This window comes from Garra rufa, chromosome 10 (genome assembly GCF_049309525.1).
Source record: "Garra rufa chromosome 10, GarRuf1.0, whole genome shotgun sequence".
Taxonomy (NCBI): Eukaryota; Metazoa; Chordata; class Actinopteri; order Cypriniformes; family Cyprinidae; genus Garra; species Garra rufa.
The window spans coordinates 45,047,034-45,074,842 of NC_133370.1; the positions used below are offsets into that span (position 1 = coordinate 45,047,034).

The window sequence follows — 27,809 nt, forward strand, 5'->3', positions numbered from 1 at the left end:
GCTCTCTAAATCAATTTTACTAGTAAGAATTCCATGCAGAGAGCTCTCTAATTTAATTACAAAACTCTACAATTAATTTTTTACTAGTAAAAAAAAACACATTCAATGTTTATTTGCACAGCTCTGTAATTTAATTAAATAGCTCTCTAAAAGGAATTTATAGTAGTAAAAACTGAATTAGAGAGCTCTCTAATTGTTATTGTTGCTAGTAATAATTCAATATATTTTTTGATTAGTGCAGTTCAACTTGCTTTTTTTTATTTCAAATACATTTGTCATTATTTACTTCCATACCTATTGGTCAAAAGTGATAATACTTGAATGATATTTGTCATGATCCTGGTCTGTGTTCCATTGTCTTGGTTTTGTGTTTGTGGACTCTTATTTTCTGTTACAGAAGAGCGTTGCAATGAAGTGGGGATCCAAATGCAGGCTTTATTAAAGAGCATAGTCAGAACAGGCAGGGTCCATCACCAGCAAACAGCAGTATCCAGAGATAGACAAAGGAGTAATCCACAAAACAGTCAATGTGTCACGATGAATAAGGAAGGAGTCTGGGTCCAAAAGCAGGTAAGAGAAGTATTTAATATAAATAAACAAACAAACAAACAAGCAATACAAAAAGCCAACACGGCACACACGACAGGAGCTGGACTTGAGCAGGATAACACGAAACAAGAAACAATGCAGACTCACCAGGGTAGTGGAAGTGTGGAGATTATAAAGACAATAGTGATTGTGAACAGCTGGGGAAGAACGGGTCAGAATCAGGACAGGTGAACAATCAGGGAAGTGCAGTGCAGGGAAGGGAAAACAGCGACCCCAGGTGGCTGAGGGAAATCCCACAGCCCAGATCATGACACAATGGTCAGGGTAGGCAGCAAACAGTCCAAAGTCGAAACACACTGGCAAGGCAAAACATGACAAGGATAACTGGGAAAATACTTAGTAAGGTCCACAGTGCTAAACAATACTCTGCAGTGTTGTGAGTCCAGTTAAATAGTCCTCCTGATTGGAAACAGGTGAGTCTGTATCAGTTCCTAGGAAGAGGATTATGGTCTTTGCTGGAATGGTAAGAGTCTGGGGTGGGCGCTCAAGAGCACTCCAGTTGGTCATTGTAACACACAGGGGTTTAAATAGACAGGATAATGAGATAACAAGGGGGAGGAGCTAATCAATGAATCACCTGGAAAACTAACAAGGTGGGCAAAAGGAATAGGGATTAAAGAAAAAAAGAGCACATAAACAATAGGGAACAAGAACACTTTAGGATAACAGTCTACAAACACAAAACCAAGACAGGGGAACATAGACAGGAATCATGTAATATTACTAGAGGTTTTAATTATGATATTCTACTATTTGCTTTAAATAATCTCCAAATGTTTTTATTTACTTGCTTACTTCTGTAGCCTTGCTTATTTCTGTAGTGCATGGCCCTTTAATTGCTGCCTGTAGATTTCCTTTATTCCTTTATTATAGTTCACTACCACAAAAGAGCTCAGAATCAGAGATTCGCTGTATGTCTATGGATAGCGACAGATCTATGGATTTCAGTTATAATATTTATTTATCTTCTGATCTGGTATTTTAATAGTTGCTCACCTAGAAGGATACAGTTATAATAGCACTTTTAATACACAGTTTCTGTATCAGCCGTAATGAATTTTTTAGATGAATGAATAGGATGAATAATACAATCATTCAAATTAGTTCCTTTTATTCTCTGAAGATTTCAGGTATAACATTTCTTTAGAAGGCATCACCAACATATTTATAATTAGTGTTTTTTATAAATATTCCTAGTATTATGGTATTCATACTAAATTAAGCAGTGAGAAACATTAGTGAAGGCATTTTCAGTTTATATTTTTGGATTAGTGTAAAGGAAATACTGTGAGTGTTTTAAAATAATGAATAAATTAATGCAAACATTTAAATAATTATCTTTATTCTCTGTTTTTTTTTCATTACAGTTTGGTTCAGTGAAAAAGCTATGAACAAGACATCCGCTGTATGCCTATGTGGGGTGACAGGACCATGGATCATCCACAGGATTTCATGTATAACATTTCTTTAGAAGGCATCACTGACATATTTAAAATTGATTTTTTTTTATAAAGTGTTCCCAATATTATGTTATTCATATTAGATATACACTACATACCAAAAGTTTGGACACACCTTCTCATTCAAAGAGTTTTCTTTATTTTCATGACTATGAAAATTGTAGATACACACTGAAGGCATCAAAACTATGAATTAACACATGTGGAATTATATAGTACATAACAAAAAAGTGTGAAACAACTGAAAATATGTCATATTCTAGGTTCTTCAAAGTAGCCACCTTTTGCTTTGATTACTGCTTTGCATACTCTTGGCATTCTCTTGATGAGCTTCAAGAGGTAGACTCATACATAAAAAGTATTATTCAATGTTTTTTACCTAATGGTAATTATAATTCGCATTCGGAGATCGACACTTCTTGACCGGCAAGACGGCCGAGAGAGGAAACTCAAACAGTGAAGTGAGTTGTTCAAAACCTTTCTTTTTAGTAAACTCTGTGAACACAAACAATGCTCTCAATGCTTGAGTTCATGTGTAGAGACCCAGGCGATACTTCGAGCAAAGTTTCATGAAAATAAAGAAAACTCTTTGAATGAGAAGGTGTGTCCAAACTTTTGGTCTGTACTGTATTGGGCAGAGAGACAAATCCATGAAAGCACTTAATTTTTTGTATTAACATAGTTGAAAAGTGTTTTTGATTGTTGAATAAATATGAATAGATTAATTTAAATGATTATCCTTAATCTTGGTTTGTTACAGTGCCGTTCAAAGAAGGAGTTCAGAAACAGAGATCTGCTCTATGCCTATGTGGAGTGACAGATGTATCGATCATCCACAGGCTTTCAAGTATAATATTCCTCTGTCTTTATCTGTTTTTTTAACAGTTGCTCACCTAGAGTAATACATCTATTATGCACTTAGTTCAGTTTACAGTTTCTGTATCAACATAGCTTAAATAAAAAAACGTATGAATGTTGTTGTTGTTGTTTTTTTACACTGAGGTATCAATATGAATACAATAATGATTTCCTTTATTCTGTCTATTATAGTTCACTGCCACGAATGAGCTCAAAACCAAAGTTCAGCCATGTGTCTTTGAGGAGTGACATATCCATTGGTCATCCACCAGATTTGAGGTAAGCCTATAACATTTCTTTAGAAGGCATCACTTTCTAGTATTCTAGTATTATCTCATCTCATTTTCCTCCGCTTATCCGGAACCGGGTCGCGGGGGCAGCAGTCTAAGCAGAGACACCCAGACTTCCCTTTCCCCAGACACTTCCTCCAGCTCTTCCGGCGGAACACCGAGGCGTTCCCAGGCCAGCCGAGAGACATAGTCCCTCCAGCGTGTCCTGGGTCTTCCCCGGGGCCTCCTCCCGGTGGGACATGCCCGGAACACCTCCCCAGGGAGGCGTCCAGGAGGCATCCGGAACAGATGCCCGAGCCACCTCAACTGGCCTCTCTCGATGTGAAGGAGCAGCGGGTCTACTCCGAGCTCCCCCTGAGTGACTGAGCTCCTCACCCTATCTCTAAGGGAGCGCCCAGCCACCCTACGGAGGAAACTCATTTCGACCGCCTGTATCCGGGATCTTATCCTTTCGGTCATGACCCAAAGCTCATGACCATAGGTGAGAGTAGGAACGTAGATCGACCGGTAAATCGAGAGCTTCGCCTTACAGCTCAGCTCTTTCTTCACCACGACAGACCGGTACATCGACCGCATTACTGCAGAAGCTGCACCGATCCGTCTGTCAATCTCCCGCTCCATCCTTCCCTCACTCGTGAACAAGACCCCCAGATACTTAAACTCCTCCACCTGGGGCAGAGACTCCCCACCAACCTGAAGAGGACAAGCCACCCTTTTCCGACTGAGAACCATGGCCTCGGACTTAGAGGTGCTGATTCTCATCCCAGCCGCTTCACACTGGGCTGCAAACCGCCCCAGTGCCTGCTGTAGGTCCTGGTTTGAGGAAGCCAACAGGACAACATCATCCGCAAAAAGCAAAGATGAGATCCTGTGGTCCCCAAACCAGACCCCCTCCAGCCCCTGGCTGCGCCTAGAAATCCTGTCCATAAAAATAATGAACAGGACCGGTGACAAAGGGCAGCCCTGCCGGAGTCCAACACGCACCGGGAACAGGTCCGACTTACTGCCAGCAATACGAACCAGACTCCTGCTCCGGTCATACAGGGACCGGACAGCCCTTAGCAAAGGACCCCGGACCCCATACTCCCAGAGCACCCCCCACAGGACACTGCGAGGGACACGGTCGAATGGCTTCTCCAGATCCACAAAACACATGTGGACTGGTTGAGCAAACTCCCATGAACCCTCCAGCACCCTGAACAGGGTATAGAGCTGGTCCATTGTTCCACGACCAGGACGAAAACCGCATTGCTCCTCTTGGATCCGAGGTTCGACAATCGGACGAATTCTCCTCTCCAGTACCCTGGCGTAGACCTTCCCGGGGAGGCTGAGAAGTGTGATCCCCCTATAGTTGGAACACACTCTCCGGTCCCCCTTCTTAAAAAGAGGGACCACCACCCCGGTCTGCCAGTCCAGAGGCACTGTCCCCAGCCTCCACGCGATGTTGCAAAGGCGTGTCAACCAAGACAGCCCTACAACATCCAGAGACTTTAAGTATTCAGGGCGGATCTCATCCACCCCCGGTGCCGTGCCACCGGGCAGCTTCTCAACTACCTCGGCGACTTCAGCCCGGGAAATGGTTGAGTCCGCCTCTGAACCCCTGGCCTCTGCTTCCTCAATGGAAGACGTGTTGGTGGGATTGAGGAGATCCTCGAAGTATTCCTTCCACCGTCCGACAATATCCCCAGTTGAAGTCAGCAGATTCCCACCCCCACTGTACACAGTGTTGGCAGGGCACTGCTTCCCCCTCCTGAGGTGCCGGACGGTTTGCCAGAATCTCTTCGAGGCCGACCGATAGTCCTTCTCCATGGCCTCACCGAACTCCTCCCAGACCCGAGTTTTTGCCTCCACAACCATCCGGGCTGCCGTCCGCTTGGCCCACCGGTACCCCTCAGCTGCTTCAGGAGTCCCACGAGCCAACCAGGCTCGATAGGACTCCTTCTTCAGCCTGACGGCATCCCTTACTTCCGATGTCCACCACCGGGTTCGGGGGTTGCCACCACGAGAGGCACCAGAGGCCCTTACGGCCACAGCTCCGAACAGCCGCATTGACAATGGAGGCGGAGAACATAGTCCACTCGGACTCAATGTCTCCAGCCTCCCTCGGAATCTGGTTAAAGCTCTGCCGGAGATGGGAGTTGAAGACCTCTCTGACAGGGGGCTCTGCCAAGCTTTCCCAACAGACCCTCACAGTACGTTTGGGCCTGCCGAGTCTGTCCAGCTTCCTCCCCCGCCAACGGATCCAACTCACCACCAGGTGGTGATCAGTTGACAGCTCCGCCCCTCTCTTCACCCGAGTGTCCAAGACATATGGCCGGAGGTCAGATGAAACAACCACAAAGTCAATCATCGACCTCCGCCCCAGGGTGTCCTGGTACCACGTGTACTGATGGACACCCTTATGCTCGAACATGGTGTTCGTTATGGACAAACTGTGACTAGCACAGAAGTCCAACAACTGAACACCACTCGGGTTCAGATCAGGGGGACCGTTCCTCCCAATCACGCCCCTCCAGGTATCACTAGAATTGCCCACGTGGGCGTTGAAGTCCCCCAGCAGAACAACGGAGTCCCCGGTCGGAGAGCTTTCCAGCACCCCTCCCAGTGACTCCAGAAAGGCCGGGTACTCTACACTGCCATTCGGCCCATAGGCACAAACGACAGTGAAAAACCTATCCCCAACCCGAAGGCGCAGGGAAACGACCCTCTCGTCTACTGGGGTAAACTCCAACACATGGCGGCTAAGCTGGGGGGCTATAAGCAAGCCCACACCAGCCCGCCTCCTCTCACCGCAGGCAACTCCAGAGTAGTGAAGAGTCCATCCCCTTTCGAGGAGTTGGGTTCCAGATCCCGAGATGTGCGTGGAGGCAAGCCCGACTATCTCTAATCGGTATTTCTCAACCTCCCGCACCAACTCAGGCTCCTTCCCCCCCAGTGAGGTAACATTCCATGTTCCTATAGCCAAATTCTGCGTCCAAGGATTGGGTCGCCGAGGCCCCCGCCTTCGACTGCCACCCATCCCACAATGCACCGGTCCCCTATGGCCCCTCCCGCAGGTGGTGGGCCCACGGGAGGGCGGCCCCACGTTGCTTTTTCGGGCTAAGCCCGGCCGGGCCCCGTGGGGTAAGGCCCGGCCACCAGGCGCTCGCATACGAGCCCCAACCCCAGACCTGGCTCCAGGGTGGGGCCCCGGCTGCGCCATACCGGGCGACGTCACGGACCTATGTTGATTTTCAGCCATATGGGGTTTTTTGGACCGCTCTTTGTCTGGCCTGTCACCTAGGACCTGTTTGCCTTGGGAGACCCTACCAGGGGCGTTATAGCCCCTGACAACATAGCTCCTAGGATCATGCAGACACTCAAACTCCTCCACCACGCTAAGGTGGCGATCCCCGGAGGATTATGATATTCATATTAAATATTAGGCAGGGAGACAACATTAGTGAAAGCACTTTCAGTTTACATTTATTGATTCAATGTAGTGTAAATGAAAATATTTCAAGCATTTTTAAAGATGAATAAAAGTAAATGCAGTATTTAAATGATTATCTTTAATCTCTGTTTTTACAGTTTGATTCAGAGAAAGAGCTCACAACCAGAGATCAGCTGTGTGTCTATGAGGAGTGACATATCCATTGGTCATCCACCAGATTTGAGGTAAGCCTATAACATTTCTTTAGAAGGCATCACTTTCTAGTATTCTAGTATTATGATATTCATATTAAATATTAGGCAGGGAGACAACATTAGTGAAAGCACTTTCAGTTTACATTTATTGATTCAATGTAGTGTAAATGAAAATGTTTCAAGCATTTTTAAAGATGAATAAAAACAAATACAGTATTTAAATGATTATCTTTAATCTCTGTTTTTACAGTTTGATTCAGAGAAAGAGCTCACAACCAGAGATCAGCTGTGTGTCTATGAGGAGTGACAGATCTATGGGTTATCAAGAGGGTTTCAGGTATATTGCTTTAGAAGACGTCACTGACATATATAATTGATTTTTTTTTATAAAGTGTTCCCAGTATTATGTTATTCATATTAGATATTGGGCAGAAAGACAAATCTATGAAAACATTAAGTCTTTCGTATCAACATACAGTCAAGCACGAAATTATTCATACCCCTGGCAAATTCTAAATTAAAGTTACTTTTTATTCAACCAGCAAGTTTTTTTTGACTGGGAATGACACAGGCTTTCCCCAAAAGATAATAAGGCGATGTACAAGAGGCATCATTGTGGAAAAAAATATTACTTATTTTTTATTTACATTTGAACAAATAGTTGAAATAATAAGCTTATGAGTGTTTTTTTTACTGATGTATGAATATGAATACAACAATGATTTCCTTTATTCTGTCTGTTATAGTTCACTGCTGCAAATGCGCTCAAAACCAACGTTCAGCCATGTGTCTATGAGGATTGACATACCCATGGGTCATCCACCAGATTTGAGGTAGGCCTATAACATTTCTTTAGAAGGCATCACTTACATATGTATAATTGGTGTTTTTCATGAAGTATTCTAATATTATGATATTCATATTAAATATTAGGCAGTGAAACAACATTAGTGAAAGCACTTTCAGTTTAAATTTTTTGATTCAATGTAGAGTAAATGAAAATGTTTTAAGCATTTTTAAAGATGAATAAAAGTAAATGCAGTATTTAAATGATTATCTTTAATCTCTGTTTTTACAGTTTGATTCAGAGAAAGAGCTCACAACCAGAGATCAGCTGTGTGTCTATGAGGAGTGACAGATCTATGGGTTATCAAGAGGGTTTCAGGTATATTGCTTTAGAAAACGTCACTGACATATAAAATTGATTTTTTTATAAAGTGTTCCCAGTATTATGTTATTCATATTAGATATTGGGCAGAGAGACACATCTATCAAAATGTTTGTCTTTAGTATCAATGTAACACCAGGCCAGCAGAGGGAGCCCTTACCCAGTACAGACAGTTACTGCTCCCTCTGCTTCTATGGTTACTTCCTGTTTGACAGCCATATAAGGATGGCCATGCCAAACAGGCTTTGCGAAGTATTATTTTGCTGTTGCGGACTGCACCAAACGTTTTCCTTGTTTTTCCATTGCCATTGTCTTGTTTCATTGTCATAGTCTGTATTTTTATTGCCATAGTTTTTGCCTTGTTTCAATGCCTTGTTTTGGTGGACTTTGTGATTTGGTGGATTTTAATGACATGGCTTTAAAGGGAATTTTCCAGAATGTACTGAAAGACTTTTTTCGCTGTCTCATACCAGACAACAGATGCTCTTCTATGCTAGAGCAATATATAGACTTTGCGTTGTTGCTGGCTGGCTTAACTTTTACTGTGGAAGTTGCGGATGAGGAGCCCTGCAATCTCACAGTACCCCCCCACACATGCTCCCGTCACGTCTGCCAAGCTACAGCCTCCTAACGACACACCTGCCAAGTCACAGCCTCCTCGCGTCATGCCTGCCGTTCAAAGGCCTGCTCTCGTCAGATCTGCCAGAGCCACGCCATGTCTCGTCTAATTCTCCAGAGCCTCGTCATATCTTGATTGCCAGTGTGATGGATCCTCCTCTGATGTCAGTGCAGGCCGCAAGCATCCCAATGACACCTTTGCTCCCAAGCCACGCAGAGCCTTCGCTCCCTGTGATTGTGCTGGCCATTTTAAGTGTCTGGGCTGCACACTGCATCCCGGAAGCCTCTCCTGTCCAGGAGTCTGCTCCGGAGGCCTCTCCTGTCCAGGAGTCTGCTTCGGAGGTATCTCCTGTCCACGAGTTTGCTCAGGAGGTATCTCCTGTCCACGAGTTTGCTGAGGAGGTATCTCCTGTCCACGAGTTTGCTGAGGAGGTATCTCCTGTCCACGAGTCTGCTCCGGAGGCCTCTCCTGTCCACAAGTCTGCTCCAGAGGCCTCTCCTGTCCACGAGTCTTCTCCAGAAGCCTCTTCTGTTCACGAGCCTGCGCCTAGGCCTCTTGTGGAGGCGGAGACCCCTGTGGAACCCCCTGAGGTGGCAGCTCCCACTGCAGAACCTCAAAAGGGGGTGACACCTAAGTATGAACTCACTGCCTGCTCTGCCACTGTCAATGTTCCTGCTCTCCCTTCATCACCATGACTCCCTGCTCTGCCGTGGGAATTCCTGCTCTCTTTTGCTCTGTTGTGGTTGTCGTCTGCTTCACCATGGAGACCTGCATGGTAGGGATTCTTGCTCCTGTCTGCTCTGCTGTGCTGGTCATTCGCTACGCCTTGGCTCCCTGCTCTGTATGCTCTGCCTTGGCTGCCTGCTCCCCCATGGCTCACTGCTTTGCCTGCTCTGCTATGGCTCACTGCTCTGCCTGCTGCAGCATGGCAACCTGCTCTGCCTGCACTGTTATGGATGCCTGCTCTGCCTGCTCCACCCTGGCTTTCACTGCTCCATGGCCCAGGTCCTCCAGTTCTTCACTGTCTGCCTCTGCTCCATGATTCAGGCCCACCATTGCACCATAGCCCATGGTCTTGTCCCCTGTTCCACGCTCCAGGCCCTAAATCTGTACCTGTTCCCCTACATGGACCTGGCCCTCCATCCCACCCCTTGTTTTGCCCCTGCTCTACCACCCTCCTGGATTTAGAGTTTGTGTTTTGAGCAGAGGGAGCCCTTACCCAGTACAGACTGTTACTGCTCCCTCTGCTTCTATGGTTACTTCCTTTTTGGCAGCCATATAAGGATGGCCATGCCAAACAGGCTTTGCGAAGTATTGTTTTGCTTATGCGGACTCTACCAAGCGTTTTCCTTGTTTTTTTCTATTGCCATCATCTTGTTTCATTGTCATAGTCTGTATTTTCAATGCCATAGTTTTTGCCTTGTTTCATTGCCTTGTTTTATTTGTTACTTTGGACTGCCCTCTTGGATTTTGACCCTTGTTTGTATTTTTGGATTACGCGGTTGTCTTGCCCTTGGATATTTGTGTTTGCTGGTATTTCGACCCTGCCTGTTCTGACTACGACCTGTCTAATAAAGCTCGCACTTGGATCTATCTACGCTGCCATCAAGTCCCCATTACAATCAACATATTTGAAATGATAAGTTATGAGTGGTTTTTTTTTTTTACTGATGAATGAATATGAAAATGATAATGATTTTTTAAATCTCTCTGTTATAGTACACTGCCGCGAATGAGCTCAAAACCAAAGTTCAGCGATGTGTCTGTGAGGAGTAACATATCCATGGGTCATCCACCAGATTTGAAGTAGGCCTCAAATTTTCTTTAGAAGGCATTTCTTTAAGCATCATTTACATATGTATAATTGGTGTTTTTATGAAGTATTCTAATATTATGATATTCATATTTAATATTAGGCAGTGAGACAACATTAGTAAAGGCATTTTGGATTAGTGTAAATGAAAGCACTGTGAGTGTTTTTAAATAATGAATAAAAATGAACCAGAGATCCGCTGTATGCCTATGTGGGGTGACAGGACCATGGATCATCCACAGGATTTCATGTATAACATTTCTTTAGAAGGCATCACTGACATATTTATAATTGATTTCTTATAAAGTGTTCCCAATATAATGTTATTCATATTAGATATATTTGGCAGAGAGACAAATCCATGAAAGCACTTTTTTTTTGTTAACATAGTTGAAAAGCTTATGAGTTTTTTTGATTGTTGAATAAATATGAATAGAATAATTAAAATTATTATCCTTAATCTTGGTTTGTTACAGTGCCATTCAAAGAAGGATTTCAGAAACTGAGATCTGCTCTATGCCTATGTGGAGTGACAGATGTATCGATCATCCACAGGCTTTCAAGTATAATATTTTCTTTATCTTCATCTGTTTTTTTAACAGTTGCTCACCTAGAGAAATACATCTATGATGCACTTAGTTCAGTTTACAGTTTCTGTATCAACATAGCTTAAATAAATAAATAAAAAAAACTTATGAGTGTTTTTTTTAACTAATGAATGAATATGAAAACAATAATGATTTCCTTTATTCTCTCTGTTATAGTACACTGCCGCGAATGAGCTCAAAACCAAAGTTAAGCCATATGAGGATTAACGTACCCATGGGCCATCCACCAGATTTGAGGTAGGCCTATAACATTTTTTTAGAAGGCATTTCTTACATATTTATAACTGGTGTTTTTATGAAGTATTCTAATAGTATGATATTCATATTAAATATTAGGCAGTGAGACAACATTAGTGAAAAGCACTTTCAGTTTACATTTTTTGATTCAATGTAGTGTAAATGAAATGGCCTTTTGCCAATTATTTAAAATTCAACAGAAGTTACTGCCATAATTCAAGCAGGAGGATAACTGGTGTTTTTATATGAAGTATTTATAGTGTTGTGGCAGCCATATCACCCTGTAGCCCAAGACTGGTCGCCCACTGAAGCTAAGCAGGGTTGAGCCTGGTCAGTACCTGGATGGGAGACCTCCTGGGAAAACTAGGTTGCTGCTGGAAGAGGTGCTAGTGAGGCCAGCAGGGGGTGCTCACCCTGTGGTCTCTGTGGGTCCTAGCACCCCAGTATAGTGATGGGGAAACTATACTGCCAAAAAGCACTGTCCTTTGGATGAGACGTTAAACCGAGGTCCTGACTCTCTGTGGTCATAAAAAATCCCAGGATGTCTTTTGAAAAGAGTAGAGGTGTGACCTCGGCATCCTGGCCAAATTTGCCCATTGGCCTCTGACCATCATGGCCTCCTAATCATCCCCATATTCTGATTGGCTTCATCACTCTGTCTCCTCTCCACCAGTAAGCTGGTGTGTGGTGGGCGTTCTGGCGCACTATGGCTGCCGTCGCATCATCCAGGTGGATGCTGCACACTGGTGGTGGATGAGGAGATACCCCTGACACTGTAAGCGCTTTGAGTGTCTAGAAAAGCACTATATAAATGCAAGGAATTATTATTATTATTATTATTATTAAATATCAGGTAGCAAGAAACATTTAGGCAGTGAAACAACATTAGTGAAAGCACTTTCAGTTTACATTTTTTTATTTAATGTAGTGTAAATGAAAATGTTTTAAGCAATTTTAAAGATGAATAAAAGTAAATGCAGTATTTAAATGATTATCTTTAATCTCTGTTTTTACAGTTTGATTCAGAGAAAGAGCTCACAACCAGAGATCAGCTGTGTGTCTATGAGGAGTGACAGAACTATGGGTTATCAAGAGGGTTTCAGGTATATTGCTTTAGAAGACGTCACTGACATATATAATTTTTTTTTTATAAAGTGTTCCAAGTATTATGTTATTCATATTAGATATTGGGCAGAGAGACACATCTATCAAAATTTTTGTCTTTTGTATCAATGTAACACCAGGCCAGCAGAGGGAGCCCTTATCCAGTACAGACTGTTACTGCTCCCTCTGCTTCTATGGTTACTTCCTGTTTGACAGCCATATAAGGATGGCCATGCCAAATAGGCTTTGCGAAGTATTATTTTGCTGTTGCGGACTGTACTAAGCGTTTTCCTTGTTTTTCCATTGCCATTGTCTTGTTTCATTGTCAAAGTCTGTATTTTCATTGCCAAAGTTTTTGCCTTGTTTCAATGCCTTGTTCAGTTTGTTACTTTGTACTGCCCTCTTGGATTTTGACCCTTGTCTGTATGTTTGGATTACGCGGTTGTCTTGCCCTTGGATATCTCTGTTTGCTGGTATTTCAAACCTGCCTGTTTTGACCACGATCTGTCTAATAAAGCTTGCACTTGGATCTATCTACGCTGTCGTCAAGTCCCCATTACAATCAACATATTTGAAATTATAAGCTTATGCGTGTTTTTTTTATTTACTGATGAATGAATATGAAAATTATAATGATTTTTTCATTCTTTCTGTTATAGTACACTGCCGCGAATGAGCTCAAAACCAAAGTTCAGCGATGTGTCTGTGAGGAGTACCATATCCATGGGTCATCCACCAGATTTGAGGTAGGCCTCAAATTTTCTTTAGAAGGCATTTCTTTAAGCATCATTTACATATGTATAATTAGTGTTTTTATGAAGTATTCTAATATTATGTTATTCATATTTAATATTAGGCAGTGAGACAACATTAGTAAAGGCATTTTGGATTAGTGTAAATGAAAGCACTGTGAGTGTTTTTAAATAATAAATAAAAATGAACCAGAGATCCGCTGTATGCCTATGTGGGGTGACAGGAGCATGGATCATCCACAGGATTTCATGTATAACATTTCTTTAGAAGGCATCACTGACATATTTATAATTGATTTCTTATAAAGTGTTCCCAATATAATGTTATTCATATTAGATATATTTGGCAGAGAGACAAATCCATGAAAGCACTTTTTTTTTGTTAACATAGTTGAAAAGCTTATGAGTTTTTTTGATTGTTGAATAAATATGAATAGAATAATTAAAATTATTATCCTTAATCTTGGTTTGTTACAGTGCCATTCAAAGAAGGATTTCAGAAACTGAGATCTGCTCTATGCCTATGTGGAGTGACAGATGTATCGATCATCCACAGGCTTTCAAGTATAATATTTTCTTTATCTTCATCTGTTTTTTTAACAGTTGCTCACCTAGAGAAATACATCTATGATGCACTTAGTTCAGTTTACAGTTTCTGTATCAACATAGCTTAAATAAATTTTTTTTAACTGATGAATATGAAAACAATAATGATTTCCTTTATTCTCTCTGTAATAGTACACTGCCGCGAATGAGCTCCAAACCTAAGTATAGGTAGGCCTATAACATTTTTTTACTAATAACATTTATAACTGGTGTTTTTATGAAGTATTCTAATAGTATGATATTCATATTAAATATTAGGCAGTGAGACAACATTAGTGAAAAGCACTTTCAGTTTACATTTTTGGATTCAATGTAGTGTAAATGAAATGGCCTTTTGCCAATTATTTAAAATTCAACAGAAGTTACTGCCATAATTCAAGCAGGAGGATAACTGGTGTTTTTATATGAAGTATTTATAGTGTTGTGGTATTATTAAATATCAGGTAGCAAGAAAGCATTGGTTCAGTTGGCGGTTTTGTATCAACATAGTTTAAATAAAAAAGCTTAAATGTGCTTTTTAATAATAAATAAATATGAATACATTAATTTAAATTATTATCTTTAATCTCTCTGTTTTGTAGTTCATTCCCACTGAAGAGCTCAGTACATGACTTCTTTGAAGTGTCATTACTGGAACGTCCACTAAAAATCAGGTATAACATTTATTTGAAAGTCATCATTGGCATACAGTATTCCACGATTGCTGTTATGACACTGTTATGGCAGATAATTTGCTTTTTTAACAGATGAAACATGTTTTTACAGATGAAACAAGAATATAATAATTAATCAATTACAACAGTATTGTATATGATTTTCATCCAATTTGGGGTATTTTTTTACACAGCAAAGAATGTTTCCATGACAATTCTTAAGCAGGTGCAGCCTTTGGCTTTTTATAAAAAGGTACAAATAATATATTTTAACAATATGACAACATGACAAGAATCCACATTAGACTACAATCAGAATTGTCTATGTCTATAATTGTCTAACACTTTTCTTATTACTGGTATTGTTCCAGAAGCCCTTGAAGGATTATTTTACTTGCAGAACAAAAATTTACAGATAATTTACTCACCCACTTGTCATCCAAGATGTTCATGTCTTTCTTTCTTCAGGGGATTAGAAATTATGTTTCTTGAGGAAAACATTTCAGGATTTCTCTCCATATAATAGACTTCAATGGTGCCCGTGAGTTTGAATGTCCAAAATGCAGTTTAAATTTGGCTTCAAAAGACTCTAAATTGTCCCAGTTGAGGAAGTAGGGTCTTATTTATCAAAATGATTGATCATTGTTGAAACAAACTGAAAATTTACATACTTTTAAACCTCAAATGCTTGTCTTGTCTACGTCTGCATGAACTCTGTTTTTTCCGGTTCAAGGCAGTTAGGGTATGTCGAAAAACTCACATCTCGTTTTCTTCCCTAACTTCAAAATCATCCTACATCCCTGCAGAAGTACCGACCCAATGTTTACATGCGAAGTGAACATGCAAAGAAGTTCAAACACACTTTACAAAAAAAGGGTAAACAGTGATGTAGGGTGATTTTGAAGTTGAAGAAGAAAACGAGATGGGAGTTTTTCGACATACCCTAACTGTATTGACCCGGATTACACAGAATACGAATGCGCATCACAGAGATGAGACAAGACGTGCGTTTGAGGTTAAAAATTATATAAATTGTCAATTTGTTTCGAAAATGACCTATTGTTTCGCTAGGTATGACCTTTTTCCTCGGTTGGGATCGTTTTGAGCCATTTGAAGCTGCATTTAAACTGCATTTTGGAAGTTCAAACTTGGGGGCACATGGAAGTGCAGTCTAAGGTGATAATTCCTGAAAAGTTTTCCTCAAGAAACATAATTTCTTTACGACTGAAGAAAAAAATATATCTTTTATCTTTGATGACAATGGGGTGAGTAAATTATCTGTACATTTTTGTTCTGGAAGTGAACTAATCCTTTAAGGTTGCAGCTATCATTCCAGTCCTTAAAATGCCTGTTGATCTGTGTTCAGTGTTCCAGTGTTCATCTGTGAACAGTGTTGCACTCCATTCTGCTTAATAGACTTGAGAGCTTGTATCTCTGGTACTGTGGTTTAATGGTTTAAATCTTTACAGATCGTTCCCATTTTGTTGCCTTGGGAAACAAAAAAGGTCTTTGGAGCGGTCCGCCATGATGTTCCTCAGGGATCTGTTTTAGGTCCTATATTGCTTCCTTTGGGACAAATTATTAGGCACTATTAGGAATTATTAGGTTTAGGTTATCACTTTTAAGATGATGACACTCAGATTTGTGCAGAAAATAAAAATGTGGATGCACCATAATTTTTTTTTAATTGAACTGGTGATGGTGGAAATGCCAAGTGCTAACGTGACTAACTGATGAAACAACACATTTTATAAACCAAAATATGTCTACATTCTCTATTATTAAACAAGATAATCAGAACAGTCTACATAAACCGACACATTCTTATGAAATAGTGAGCTCACAGCAAATTATTAGAACTATTTCAGTAAGACAGTAATATTGTGGTTTACCTTGAAACATAAACCTGCACTCATTTGAAAATGTACACATAATCATACAGGTTGTGATTCAGAGTCGCTTGCTGGTCCAAACAAAGAAGGTACGGACTTATCTTTCATGGACAACCAGGGCCTAAAACGTCTAGGTTACGAAGGAGGGAATGGAGACGTTACATTGGAGACGTTACAGCTCGCCTGATAGACCAATCATCTCTGAGAGCTGCTTGGTGCGTCTGAAGTGCCGAGTGCGGTTTAGGTATATACGCAAAGCACTGTGGAAGGCTGGAGAGGTCTGACGTGTGCCGTCCAGGAGCCAGCCAGCAAGCGCGGACAAGCGTTCACATGCCCTGGACGGGAGATGTGGCTGATCCCGCCAGGTGGCGGCGCCGCGCGGGCATAGATGCACCGCAACAGCGCACTTGACCTGGGGGATCGACGCGTATCCCCGGGCCGCCCCGCCATCGAGGGCGGCGAGGGAAGAGGAGCTGGGCCACAGGTGAGATGAAAAGGGTGCCCGCCATGCTTTCACCAGCTCCTCATGCACCTCCGGGAAGAAAGGCACCAGGAGGGGGGGGATGCGGCGGTGCCGCGGGGGCCCTCCCGAGAAACCAATCATCCAGCCTGGAAGGATCCCCTGGCGGCTCACAGGAGCATAGCCTAGAGTTCGGCGTCAACCTCTGACGGGACAGCGACCACAGAGGGGCGCTGGGCCGCGGGGATGCCAGCCTCACCCTCAGACTCTCCCTCTGAGGCTGCAACAGACATCTCTTCCTCCTGTGGAGCGCCAAAGGAAACGCTTAGCCCGGCGTGTGGGGAAGCGTACTGCTCTGGCAGCTCGACGGGATCACGCTGAGGTGCAGTAGGTCGCAGGGCTTTGGAAGAGACGATTTGGAAGAGACGTCTGTCTCGCCACGTTGGCCGAAAAGCATTGTCGGCTCAACGACCAGGGGAGCCGCCTCGCGAACGAGCGGCGGGACTTCAGCGTGACCATGGTCATGCGTTCACAATCATCCGTGAACGCCGACTCAGCGTGTTCTCGGCCCAGACATGTGAGGCAGTGCTCATGTCCGTCCAGAGAGGTGAGGAAACTGCCACACTCAGAAGCGCACGGCCGGAAAGCCATTCTGAAAAGAACGTTATACAGCCGTGAGAAATTACTCTTTTAGTCCCGGTCTGCCCAGGGAGGAAACCGCGGCACCACTGTGCACTCAAATGGGCTTGATCGCTGGCTTGCAGGAAGGCTTGTTTATGGCCGTGAAAACGGCTGACCGCAGGATCCCGCTGGCGGCTGCCAAACACTCTTTTAGATGTTGCTCTTTTAGATCGGCAGCACGCCAGCGGGGAGAGAGTAAGAACTCACAGGAACATTAGGTGTTCGGCTCGAGCAGAAAGGCTCTGAAGCGAAAATCTGAATGAGTGGTGCGTGCCGCCATCTTATATACCCGTATGTACGGGGGAGTGGCTTGGCATGCAAATACCACTCGCCAATGTTCATTGGCCTTTTGAATAAGGCTCAGAGATGATTGGTCTCTCAGGCGAGTTCCCAATGTAACGTCGTAGTGAAACGACTGAAGGGGAACTAACTTTATGTTTCTGTTTTTGGTAATGTTAATATTGTTTCTTACAGATAATATCATGGTCATGAATTTGCACAATGCGGTATCCTGTCAGCAAAAACCTGTTATTGTTATTGCGCTCTCTATAGGCATTTTTGAATACAGTCACAGCAACATGAATCTCTCTCACACATCATTTTAACACCAGCTAATTAATAATTCAGAATCAAACAGCTAATTAATCGTTCAAATAGCTTTAAATTTTATTTATTTAGCTTTATTTAGCTTTAAAAGGTCTGGATTTTGGTGACCTCATAGCCAGTGTTGTGGAAAGTTACCTTTAAAAGCAATGCATTACAATATTGAGTTACTCCCTAAAAAAGTAACTAATTACGTAACTATACTTTTTATGGAAAGTAATGCATTATGTTACTTTTTAAATCTGGGCAGGGCTTGCTTGTTTGTTTTTAATATAAAAAGTTCTATTTTTGGCAAATGTAAAAGCCTTTTCACACCAAAAGCCTCAGGCTTAGAGAAAAGTACATTTACGTCTGTATAGTAGACTTTAGAAGAAAAAATTTCAACTCTTCAGCAATAAAAAAAAGCAAAACAAATGTTAGATTATCTTGAGTAATTTTTGCTTATTAGTATGGATGAATTCGATCATAGAAGGTTAATAAAATGGGATTAAATACATAAAGGATATTTGTATTTAACATATTTAATTATTGCAGGTTTTCATTGAATTTCACTGTTTTTATTTATTTTGAGGAATACTGTATTTGTTTTTTTTTTAGTAAGTGAGATGAATTAATGCATGTTCACATTTATTTTAGAACTAAAGTAACATCTTACGATTTCTCTCAACATGGGGACAGGAGAGCTTTTAATCAATAAATGGGGGGAAAAAGTAACTGGCTTTACTTATTTGAGAAAGTAACTCATATTTTCTTGTCCATTAAAAAGTAATGCGTTACTTTACTAGTTACCTGGAAAAAGTAATATTATTACGTAACTTGCGTTACTTGTAATGCGTTATCCACTGCTCATAGCTGGCTATGGCCATGGGAAGAATTAAGGAAATGAGAAAAATTCCACCAATATTACAGTTTCTAATCAATTATTTTCATGATTAAAATCTGTGACTCAATCATACTACTTACAGATGGGTACTTTGAATTAACCACAGAACTTAAATGAAACCATATATCTTGGTTTTCTGGTAAATTGTAGTATTTTGTATTTTATTTATTTTTTATTATTTATGTTATTTATGTTATTAATGCATTATTAATAATAACTATCATTTTTATAAAATATGTTATGTTTAGTCCCTCATAATGCAGAAGACATAGACATTTTGCTCTATACATTTACCATATTTGAAATAATGTGGTATATTTATTTTACAGGCACAAAGCCTTCAACGTGTTTAGATCAAATCTAAGGAAGTGCTTTGAGTGTCTGTATGAGGGAACAGCAAAGCAGGGAAACCCAACACTCCTAAATGAGGTCTACACAGAGCTCTATATCACAGAGAGTGAGAGTGGAGACATCAATAATGAGCATGAGGTCAGACAGATTGAGACACAATCCAGGAGAGTGGCAACGGAGGACAAACGGATCAAATGCAGTGACATCTTCAAACCTTTACCTGGACAAAACAAATCCATCAGAACTGTGCTGACAAAGGGAGTCGCTGGCATTGGAAAAACAGTGTCTGTGCAGAAGTTCATCATAGACTGGACTGAAGGGAAAGCCAATCAGGATGTCCAGCTCATATTTCCACTTCCTTTCAGAGAGCTCAACTTGATGAACAACAAAATACTCAGTCTTTCAGAACTTCTTCATGTCTTTTTCCCTGTAACACAAGAAATGGAAATATTTAGTGAACAATATAAAGTGTTGTTTATCTTTGATGGTCTGGATGAGTGTCGTATTTCTCTGGATTTTCGAAGGGTTGTGAGGTTGTGTGATGTAGGTGAATCAGCCTCTGTGGCTGTGCTGCTGATGAACCTTCTTGTGGGGAATCTGCTTCCCTCTGCTCTCATCTGGATCACCTCCAGACCAGCAGCAGCTGATCTCATCCCCTCTGAGTGTGTCCATCGAGTGACAGAGATACGAGGCTTCAATGAGCCACAGAAGGCGGAATACTTCAAGAAGAGAATTAGTAATCAGAGTCTGGCCAACAGGATCATCTCACACCTCAAGTCATCAAGGAGCCTCTACATCATGTGCCACATCCCAGTGTTCTGCTGGATCTCAGCCGCTGTTCTAGAGAAGATGTTGAGCACTCGAGCAGCGAGTGGAGAGATTCCCAAGACTCTCACTCAAATGTACACACACTTCCTGGTGGCACAAATTAGCATCAAAGGCACAAAGTACAAGGAAAAGAAAGGCAAAGACAAAGAGATGATTTTCAAATTAGGGAAACTGGCATATGAGCAACTGAAAAAGGGCAACCTGATCTTCTATGAGGAAGACCTGAGAGAGTGTGGCATTGATGTGACAGAAGCATCAGTGTACTCAGGAATGTGCACTCAGATCTTCAGAGAGGAGCTTGGCTTGAATCAGGGAAGAGTCTTCTGCTTTGTTCATCTGAGCATTCAGGAACATCTAGCAGCTCTATATGTGCACCTCTCCTTTACAAACCACAGCAAAAATGTGTTTAAGCAAATCACCAAACAGAGTTTGTGGTCTAAAGTTAGAGACTGGGTTCTACCCAATTCATCAGAGCATGTCTCAGTATCTGGGCTGCACAAGAGAGCTGTTGATGAGTCTCTAGAGAGTAAAAATGGACATCTGGATCTTTTCCTGCGGTTTCTTCTGGGTTTGTCAGTGGAGTCTAATCAGATTTTACTACAAGAACTAATGACGCTGCGAAGAAGCAGCTCTGACAGCAATAAAAAAACTATTGAGTACATCAAGATGAAGATCAGGATAATTGACTCTCCAGAGAAATCCATCAATCTGTTCCACTGCCTGAATGAGCTGGATGACCATTCATTAGTGGAAGAAATACAACAGTATCTGACATCTGAAAGAATAGGTGAAGCCAAACTCTCTTCATCTCAGTGGTCAGCTGTAGTTTTTGTGTTGTTGACATCAGAGAAAAGGCTGGACAAGTTTGATATTCATAAATTTGTTGGGAGAAAAAATAAAATACTGCAAGTTCTTCAGAAGCTGTTGCCTGTGATTAAAGAAAGCAGATCAGTTCAGTAAGTATCACTGAGAACAATCACTTTCATAATCACTCATAAAGCTTAAGAGTTCCAGAGAGTGTATTGGTCAGTATTTTCTATACAGTGAACATGTGGAATGGTATTAAACAAGTTGAACAAGTTTAAAGTTACAAAAGAATAATACATAAATATTAATTTAATTTGGTCATAAAATATTTTTATTTGTGTGAATTGTACCACAAATGAAAAAGAATTTAAAATTTGTAAAAATATTATGTTCCACCTTAATATCTTTCAACTTGCAAAGATGTTCCCCCAGTTTGGGAACTGGGACAGTTTAAAATAAGTGTTTTCTATTTGAATATATTTCAAATTGCAATTTATTTTTGCGATCAATTATAACTTTTCAGCATCATTACTCCAGTCTTCAGTGTCACATGATTCCTCAAATTAAAATTAAAATAATTAAATTATTTATTTCCAATCCTTATCATGTTAAAAACAGTTGTGCTAATATTTTTGGAGGAAACTGTGATGCATGATTGTAACATGAATAGAATTGTTTTAATAATTTATTTGAAATAATACCTTTTGTAACATTACAAATGTCTTTACTTTTGAATTTATTGCAACCTTGGTGAATAAAAGTTGTAATTTCTTTAAAAAAATTATACTAAAGGTTTTGAATAAAATTGAGGATTTTCTTACAGTTAGTACTGCACTGTTTTGGTGATTAATGTTTGTGAGTATGTATGTAGTTTGAGTGTGTAGTAAGAGTGTGTATGTAGTTTGTTTTCTTTCAGAATTAATCATTTACTTTGGAATTGGAATTGCAATTTATTTGTTTATTGCTGCAAATTATTTTATTGCTTTCTTTTTCAGTTCATAATGTTTAAGTATGATTTTTAATCTTTCTACAGATTGACTAATTGTGGTCTCACAGCTGAAGGTTGTGTTGCTCTGGCTTCAGCTCTGAGATCAAACCTCTCACACACGAAAGAACTAAATCTGTCTCATAATAAACTACAAGATGTGGGTGTGAAGATTCTCTGTGCTGGACTTGAAGATCCTCATTGTAAACTGGAGAAACTGTGGTAAGAATAACTCTGAAAGTCACACATGTATTGTCCTCAGTAAACCTTTCTTTTGAAGTACATTTTTGACTAAAATCTGTTTGTAAAATACATGCTCAGCACAAATGACTGTGAAGATGACACTGACTAAAAACCCACTGCCCCTGTTTTTACCCACCAACTATTTACTGAGCTTCAGTTGCTTGTAGTAGTTTGATACTGAACGTTCTGATGACATTCATGTATGATTTCTGAAACACCCAATGGTGCAACTTAGACACACCGTCAGTGATGAACCAAGAGTCGTCAAAAAATGCTTTTCTTACTTAGATTTGTGTGCCACAATCAAATAGTTCAAGATATCAAAAATCCCTTTGCAGTTTTGCATCCTCAGTGTCTTGAGACTGAGATTTTCTTGTTGTCAGAAAAAAATGTCCAAGGTTATGTATGTAACCCTGGTTCCCCGACGCTATGAGGAACGCCAGCAGTGAACCCACGCTCTGAATCGTGTGTGTAACCAATCAATGGAAGGGCGTGACGTCGCGGCCGGGTGACGTTGGTGACTATGAAGTATAAAAGCACATGCGGCGGAACCGGCGTCAGCTTCTGGAAATTGAAGCAAGTTATCCAGGGATGCCGGAATATTGGCCCCGACGCAGCGTCTCATTCCCTCGGGGAACCAGGGTTACATATGTAACCTGGGGCGTTCCCCTTCAGGAACTCGAGCTGCGTCCGATAATGCTATGGGGAAAGAGATGCCCACATTCCAAGTCCCTGCCTAGGAAGAGCTAGGGCAAGAGAACAGAGGAGCCTGGAGTGGCTTTAAGGTCCAGGTCATAAAACCTGACCAAAGTAAGAGGCATGGACCACCCCGCAGCATTGCAGACGTTCTGTACAGGGACACCTGCCAAAAGGGCTTTAGAGGCAGCCATGCCTCCGGTACAGTGAGCCTTGACTCCCAATGGTGAGGAGAGGTCAGAGGACTCATGAGAAGCAGAGATTGCATCAACGATCCACCTGCTGGTTGTTTGTTTAGAAACTGGACGCCCCCTCTTAGTGGGGCCATAACAAACAAGTAGCTGATCCGCCTTATGCCACAGGGCAGCTCTGTGGACGTATGTGTCCAGTGCTTGCAAGTATAACACACAGTTATACTTCTGCTGGTCAGGCTACACAAATGGGGGAGGACAGAAAGCCTGAAACACGACAGGCTGTGGTACTGATGACGGGACCGTAGGGACATACCCCGCTCGAGGGCACAAGAATGCTTTGGCCAAAACGGCCTGCAGGTCCTCAACTCTCTTAAGAGAAGAGAGGGCAAGAAGAAGCATAGTCTTTATTGTCAGCATACGATCAGAAATTTCCTCTATAGGCTCGAATGGAGGTCTGCAGAGGGCTTCAAGCACCACAGCGAGGTCCCAAGTGGGAACGTGAAGTAATGCTCGAGACCTCAGCACACCGTGGAGGAAACTTCAAGGCGTACCGTTTCCTCATGGAGGGAGCTCTGGACCTGAGGGGCCACACCCACAACTTCCACATCTCTGGACGGGGTGAAGAATGAAGCACCCTGCTTGTGAGAGGAGATCCCTCCTGATGGGAATCTCCCATGGAGAGCCATCTAGAAGGGAAATCAGGTCCGAGAACCATACTCGGCCCGGCCAGTACAGGGCTACTAGAAGTAGTCGAACCCCGTTCCAGCGCACTCTCTCCAGAAGTCCCGGGAGAAGATCGATCGGCAGAAAAAAGTGTACAGACGCAGCCTTGGCCACGTCTGTACCATGGCAGATCCATTCCCTGGGCCTCGGCCCCTGTCTCTACAGGACGTCTTCTCCCACATTGATAAGCCCAGGAATATGAACCACTCTCAGCGAGAGGAGTTTTCCCTGGGACCACAGAAGGATCTGGTACGCCAGCTTGTACAAGGGGCGTGAACACAGACGCCCAAGTTGTGCCATGAGAGATGGTGACCACTCCACAGGCCGCGGGCAGATCATGACCACTCCCCAACCAGTAAGGAACGTGTCCGTCGCTAGCGTTACCTGGTGACAAGGTGATCCCAGCACCGGGACCTGAGACAAGAACCAAGGTTTTTTCCACATGTCCAAGGCCACCTTGATCATACAAAGTGGGTTTTCCCCTAGGGGAGAATTCCTTGGTCTTGAGCCACCACTGTAGGGGCTTCAAGTACAGCAGTCCAAGAGATATCACGTTGGATGCTGCTGCCATCAGACCCAGCAGCATTTGGAACTGTTTTACAGTGAGTGACTGACATAACTTGACACTCCTGACTGCAGTGAGGATCGACTCGATCCGAGTAGGTGACATACGTGCCTGCATCGAGGTCGAATCCCACACCACGCCTAGATAAGTGGTTCTCTGTAATGGAGACAACACACTCTTCTTGATGTTCAGTCTCAACCTCAATGCTCTCATGTGGGCAAGAACGTCATCTCGATGTCGATCTGCCAACTGCTCCAAACGAGCTAAAATCAACCAATCATCGATGTAGTTCAGTATGCGGATGCCCTGGAGTCACAGAGTAGTCAGAGCTTCATCCACACACTTCGTGAATTGACGGGGTGAGAGAAAACCTCAGGAACCTCCTGTTTTGAGGAGGGATGGAGACGTCATCTTGTAGCCGCGCTCACCCAGTCCCGCCACATTACCGTAGTAATCTGAGGCAGGGATGAATAAGCCTGCTAAAAACGGTCTAACCCACAATTTCGACACCTCTGTGTGGAGATTGGGGAAAAACGGAAGGCTCCGTTGTAGAGGTGGTGGCTTAGTCCCCAGAAAGTGTTCGTCCAACTTGCTTTTCTGCGGCTTATGTTGTTTCTCGGTGGGCCAGTCGATTTTTAATTTTGAGACCACACAAGTAACCACCTCCAACAACTCCTCATACTGGGGCGACTGAGGAAGCGGATCCTTAGCGACGCTATCCACATCCACCTCCTCAGAGGAAGATAGGTGGAGCGCCAAGCCCATTCCCCGTGGTGAAGTAACCGCAGTGCGGGCTTCCGCACCCAGCGAATGGGCTGTGGATCTGCTGGGTGAGGAAGGAGATAGGGGGTCACCTGTCTCCATTCCCTCCAGAAGATCCAACTCCGAACCCCACGAGTACAGCTGCCATCAAAGAGAGCCTTCCGGGAGTGGAGCAAATGGATTGGAAGGCCTACTCAAGAGCTGACTCAGCATGCTCCGCTCCCAAGCAAACCACACATAAATTGTGTGTATCCCCACCATAGATAAAACGCTGGCAGGAAGAAACACACAGTTTATAATGTGGTCCACTCTCGCTCAACTTCTTGCCCTTACTCAACGACATAGTCACTCAAAATAAAGTTGTGCAAACTTGCAAGAAAAACAAAGTGAAATACACAATAACACAGAGCCGGTTCCTGCCCGTGACGTCATGCCCTTCCATTGATTGGTTACACACACGATTCAGAGCGTGGGTTCACTGCGGGCATTCCCCATAGCGTTTTTGGACACAGCTCGAGTTCCTGATGGGGAACAAGTCAAAATTAAGTGAGTTTTTGCTTAGAACAAGCTAAATAATCTGCCAATGGGGTAAGATTTTTTTTTAATTATTTGTCTTACAACATTGCCAGATTACAGTGCTTGCTTCAAGCAAAAACACAATTAATTTGGACTTGTTTTTCTGAAAACAAGACAATAAATTTTATTCGTCTAGAAAATCCTTGTTGATTTAAGAATTTTTTGATATTTTGGCTGGAAACAAGACAAAAAGTCTAAGTAAGAAAAGCATTTTTTGCAGTGTAGGATGTTACATCTTGGATCATCAGACACCCTACCCAGCTGGGGGTGATCAGTCCCCAGCTTGTGTCCAAGTAGCGCATTACACCATGGATCACCCCTTGATCCACAGCCACCTTGAAGCTTTTTTTCATCAGATACCATGGAGACTGCGTGTCTGATGTAGAGACTCCTACAAAGCCCCGGCTGCAGCCAACCTTAATGGGCTTGCAGTGGGATCTCCACTCATGCCTTTGACATTCCTCTCCTAGTTCAAGATACCTGGCCTTCTTGTGCTTGTGGGCGTCTTCTATCTGGTCTTTCCAACATTACCACTTGCTTAGAACAGTCAGATGTTATGGCCAAGTCTAGCCTGAGTGTTATCCTTGCAATGCATTGTGGAAACTTCAACTGTTCCTTAGGTCAACCTTCAGCTGCCAATAATGAACTGAGCAAATAAAAAACTATAGACACATTAACTAAAATTTAAATCATTCCATTGTTCTCTACAGGTTGCTTGATTGTGATGTCACAGCTGAAGGTTGTGCTGCTCTGGCTTCAGCCCTGAGATTAAACCCCTTAAACTTAAGACAACTGGATCTGTCTTGGAATAAACTAGGACAATCAGATATAAATTTGCTCTTTGTTCTGAAGGATGATCCACATTATAAACTGGAGACATTATACTATTGTGAGTATATTTCTAATTAAAGCTTTTAAATTGACCCAAGTCAAGTAACAGGCTCATATATCTCTAGCTGTTTTTTTCCCTGAAATTTAAATGTCTCATTCTCAGAAGTGATCTGTGTTTTACTGTAGGACTCCCAATATTTAGACGTCAGTCCAGTTTCTTCTGGATCAACTGATGGTGAATAAGAAGTCGCTACAGAGATTTCACAGTCACACAATCAACGGAGACTCAGAATCATCACACTGACATTTTTTTTGTTTTATGTTACCTCTAGGATTTTTTCCAGTTGTGGTGGGGGACTATTTCCCATGGACCACTGTCCGTTCCTATAAATGATAAATAATTAAATGAAAAGCAATAGCACAAACAAAAACAATAAGATACACAACAAGATACAAATTAAATTAACAGTATTTTAAGTTTTTCCGGTAGGTCTAACAGTAATATTAGGTACAAAATTACTACTGAAACTGAATTCAACTGTAAAATAACACTGGATAGACTTCACCGCAGCAGATTTATTTAGGCAGCTGTCTCTTTAAAAGCTCATGAACTGATCTAATGTACTTTTACACGTGAGTTTTGCTTCTTAACGGTTTACATTGATTTAATAGCCTATACACTGACTACATTTAATATAAACTGACTGTGTTTACATGAATACTTACCAAGACGGGCATTTTGACATAATCTTTTTGCCGTTTAAGTACTATAAACTAAGGTGCAAACATGTACTCGTGCACTGTTACAGAGGCGGCTTAAAGTGAGCACGCTTTGGGTGTGGGCGCACAGAAAACCGTCTATAAGAGAGTGCACAAGTAGCCTACTATTGTGTTCTCTGTCACTTCTTTTGTGCTTGAATTGCTTAAAGTCGCTTTAATGTTTAAGTTGACAAGACTTAAAAGGATGTGCAAATTATATATTCCATCATGAGTAAAATTATATGCCAATACGGTATTGTCTTTTATAACAAGGTTTTGGCCAAGTGTATTTTTAAAGATATTTAAAAATGTTTATTGCATGGTTAAAAAGAATACGCTAGTCATAATAAATTGCGTGTTAAGAAGAAAAAAAGATTGCGTTGGCTGTAGCCTATGTTGCATTTTATTATTACCTTCAGAAATAATGTAGGCTAAAATGCCAGTAAATACAGAAGAAACATTATAAACACAGCTATGGACTATTTTAGTTCCCTTCTCTCCACTACAAAATCTTCTAAAGTTTACAGTATTTACGCTATATGGTTATCAAGCCAAAATTAAGAACT

At 42.0% G+C, this 27,809-nt stretch overlaps 1 protein-coding gene across 1 annotated transcript; it reads left to right on the top strand.

Moving 5' to 3' along the window:
- The first annotated feature begins 1,975 nt into the window (after nt 1-1,975).
- On the top strand, nt 1,976-27,798 carry LOC141344602 (NLR family CARD domain-containing protein 3-like). The gene is made up of 19 exons (XM_073849476.1): nt 1,976-2,063; nt 2,830-2,916; nt 3,120-3,206; nt 6,788-6,874; nt 7,095-7,181; nt 7,591-7,677; nt 7,923-8,009; nt 10,351-10,437; nt 10,921-11,007; nt 11,209-11,289; nt 12,306-12,392; nt 13,053-13,139; nt 13,623-13,709; nt 13,884-13,919; nt 14,333-14,404; nt 19,253-21,058; nt 21,943-22,116; nt 26,364-26,542; nt 26,671-27,798. Coding segments are annotated over exons 1-19 (3,354 nt in total). The 5' UTR covers nt 1,976-2,016; the 3' UTR covers nt 26,673-27,798.
- Nucleotides 27,799-27,809: the final 11 nt, after the last annotated feature.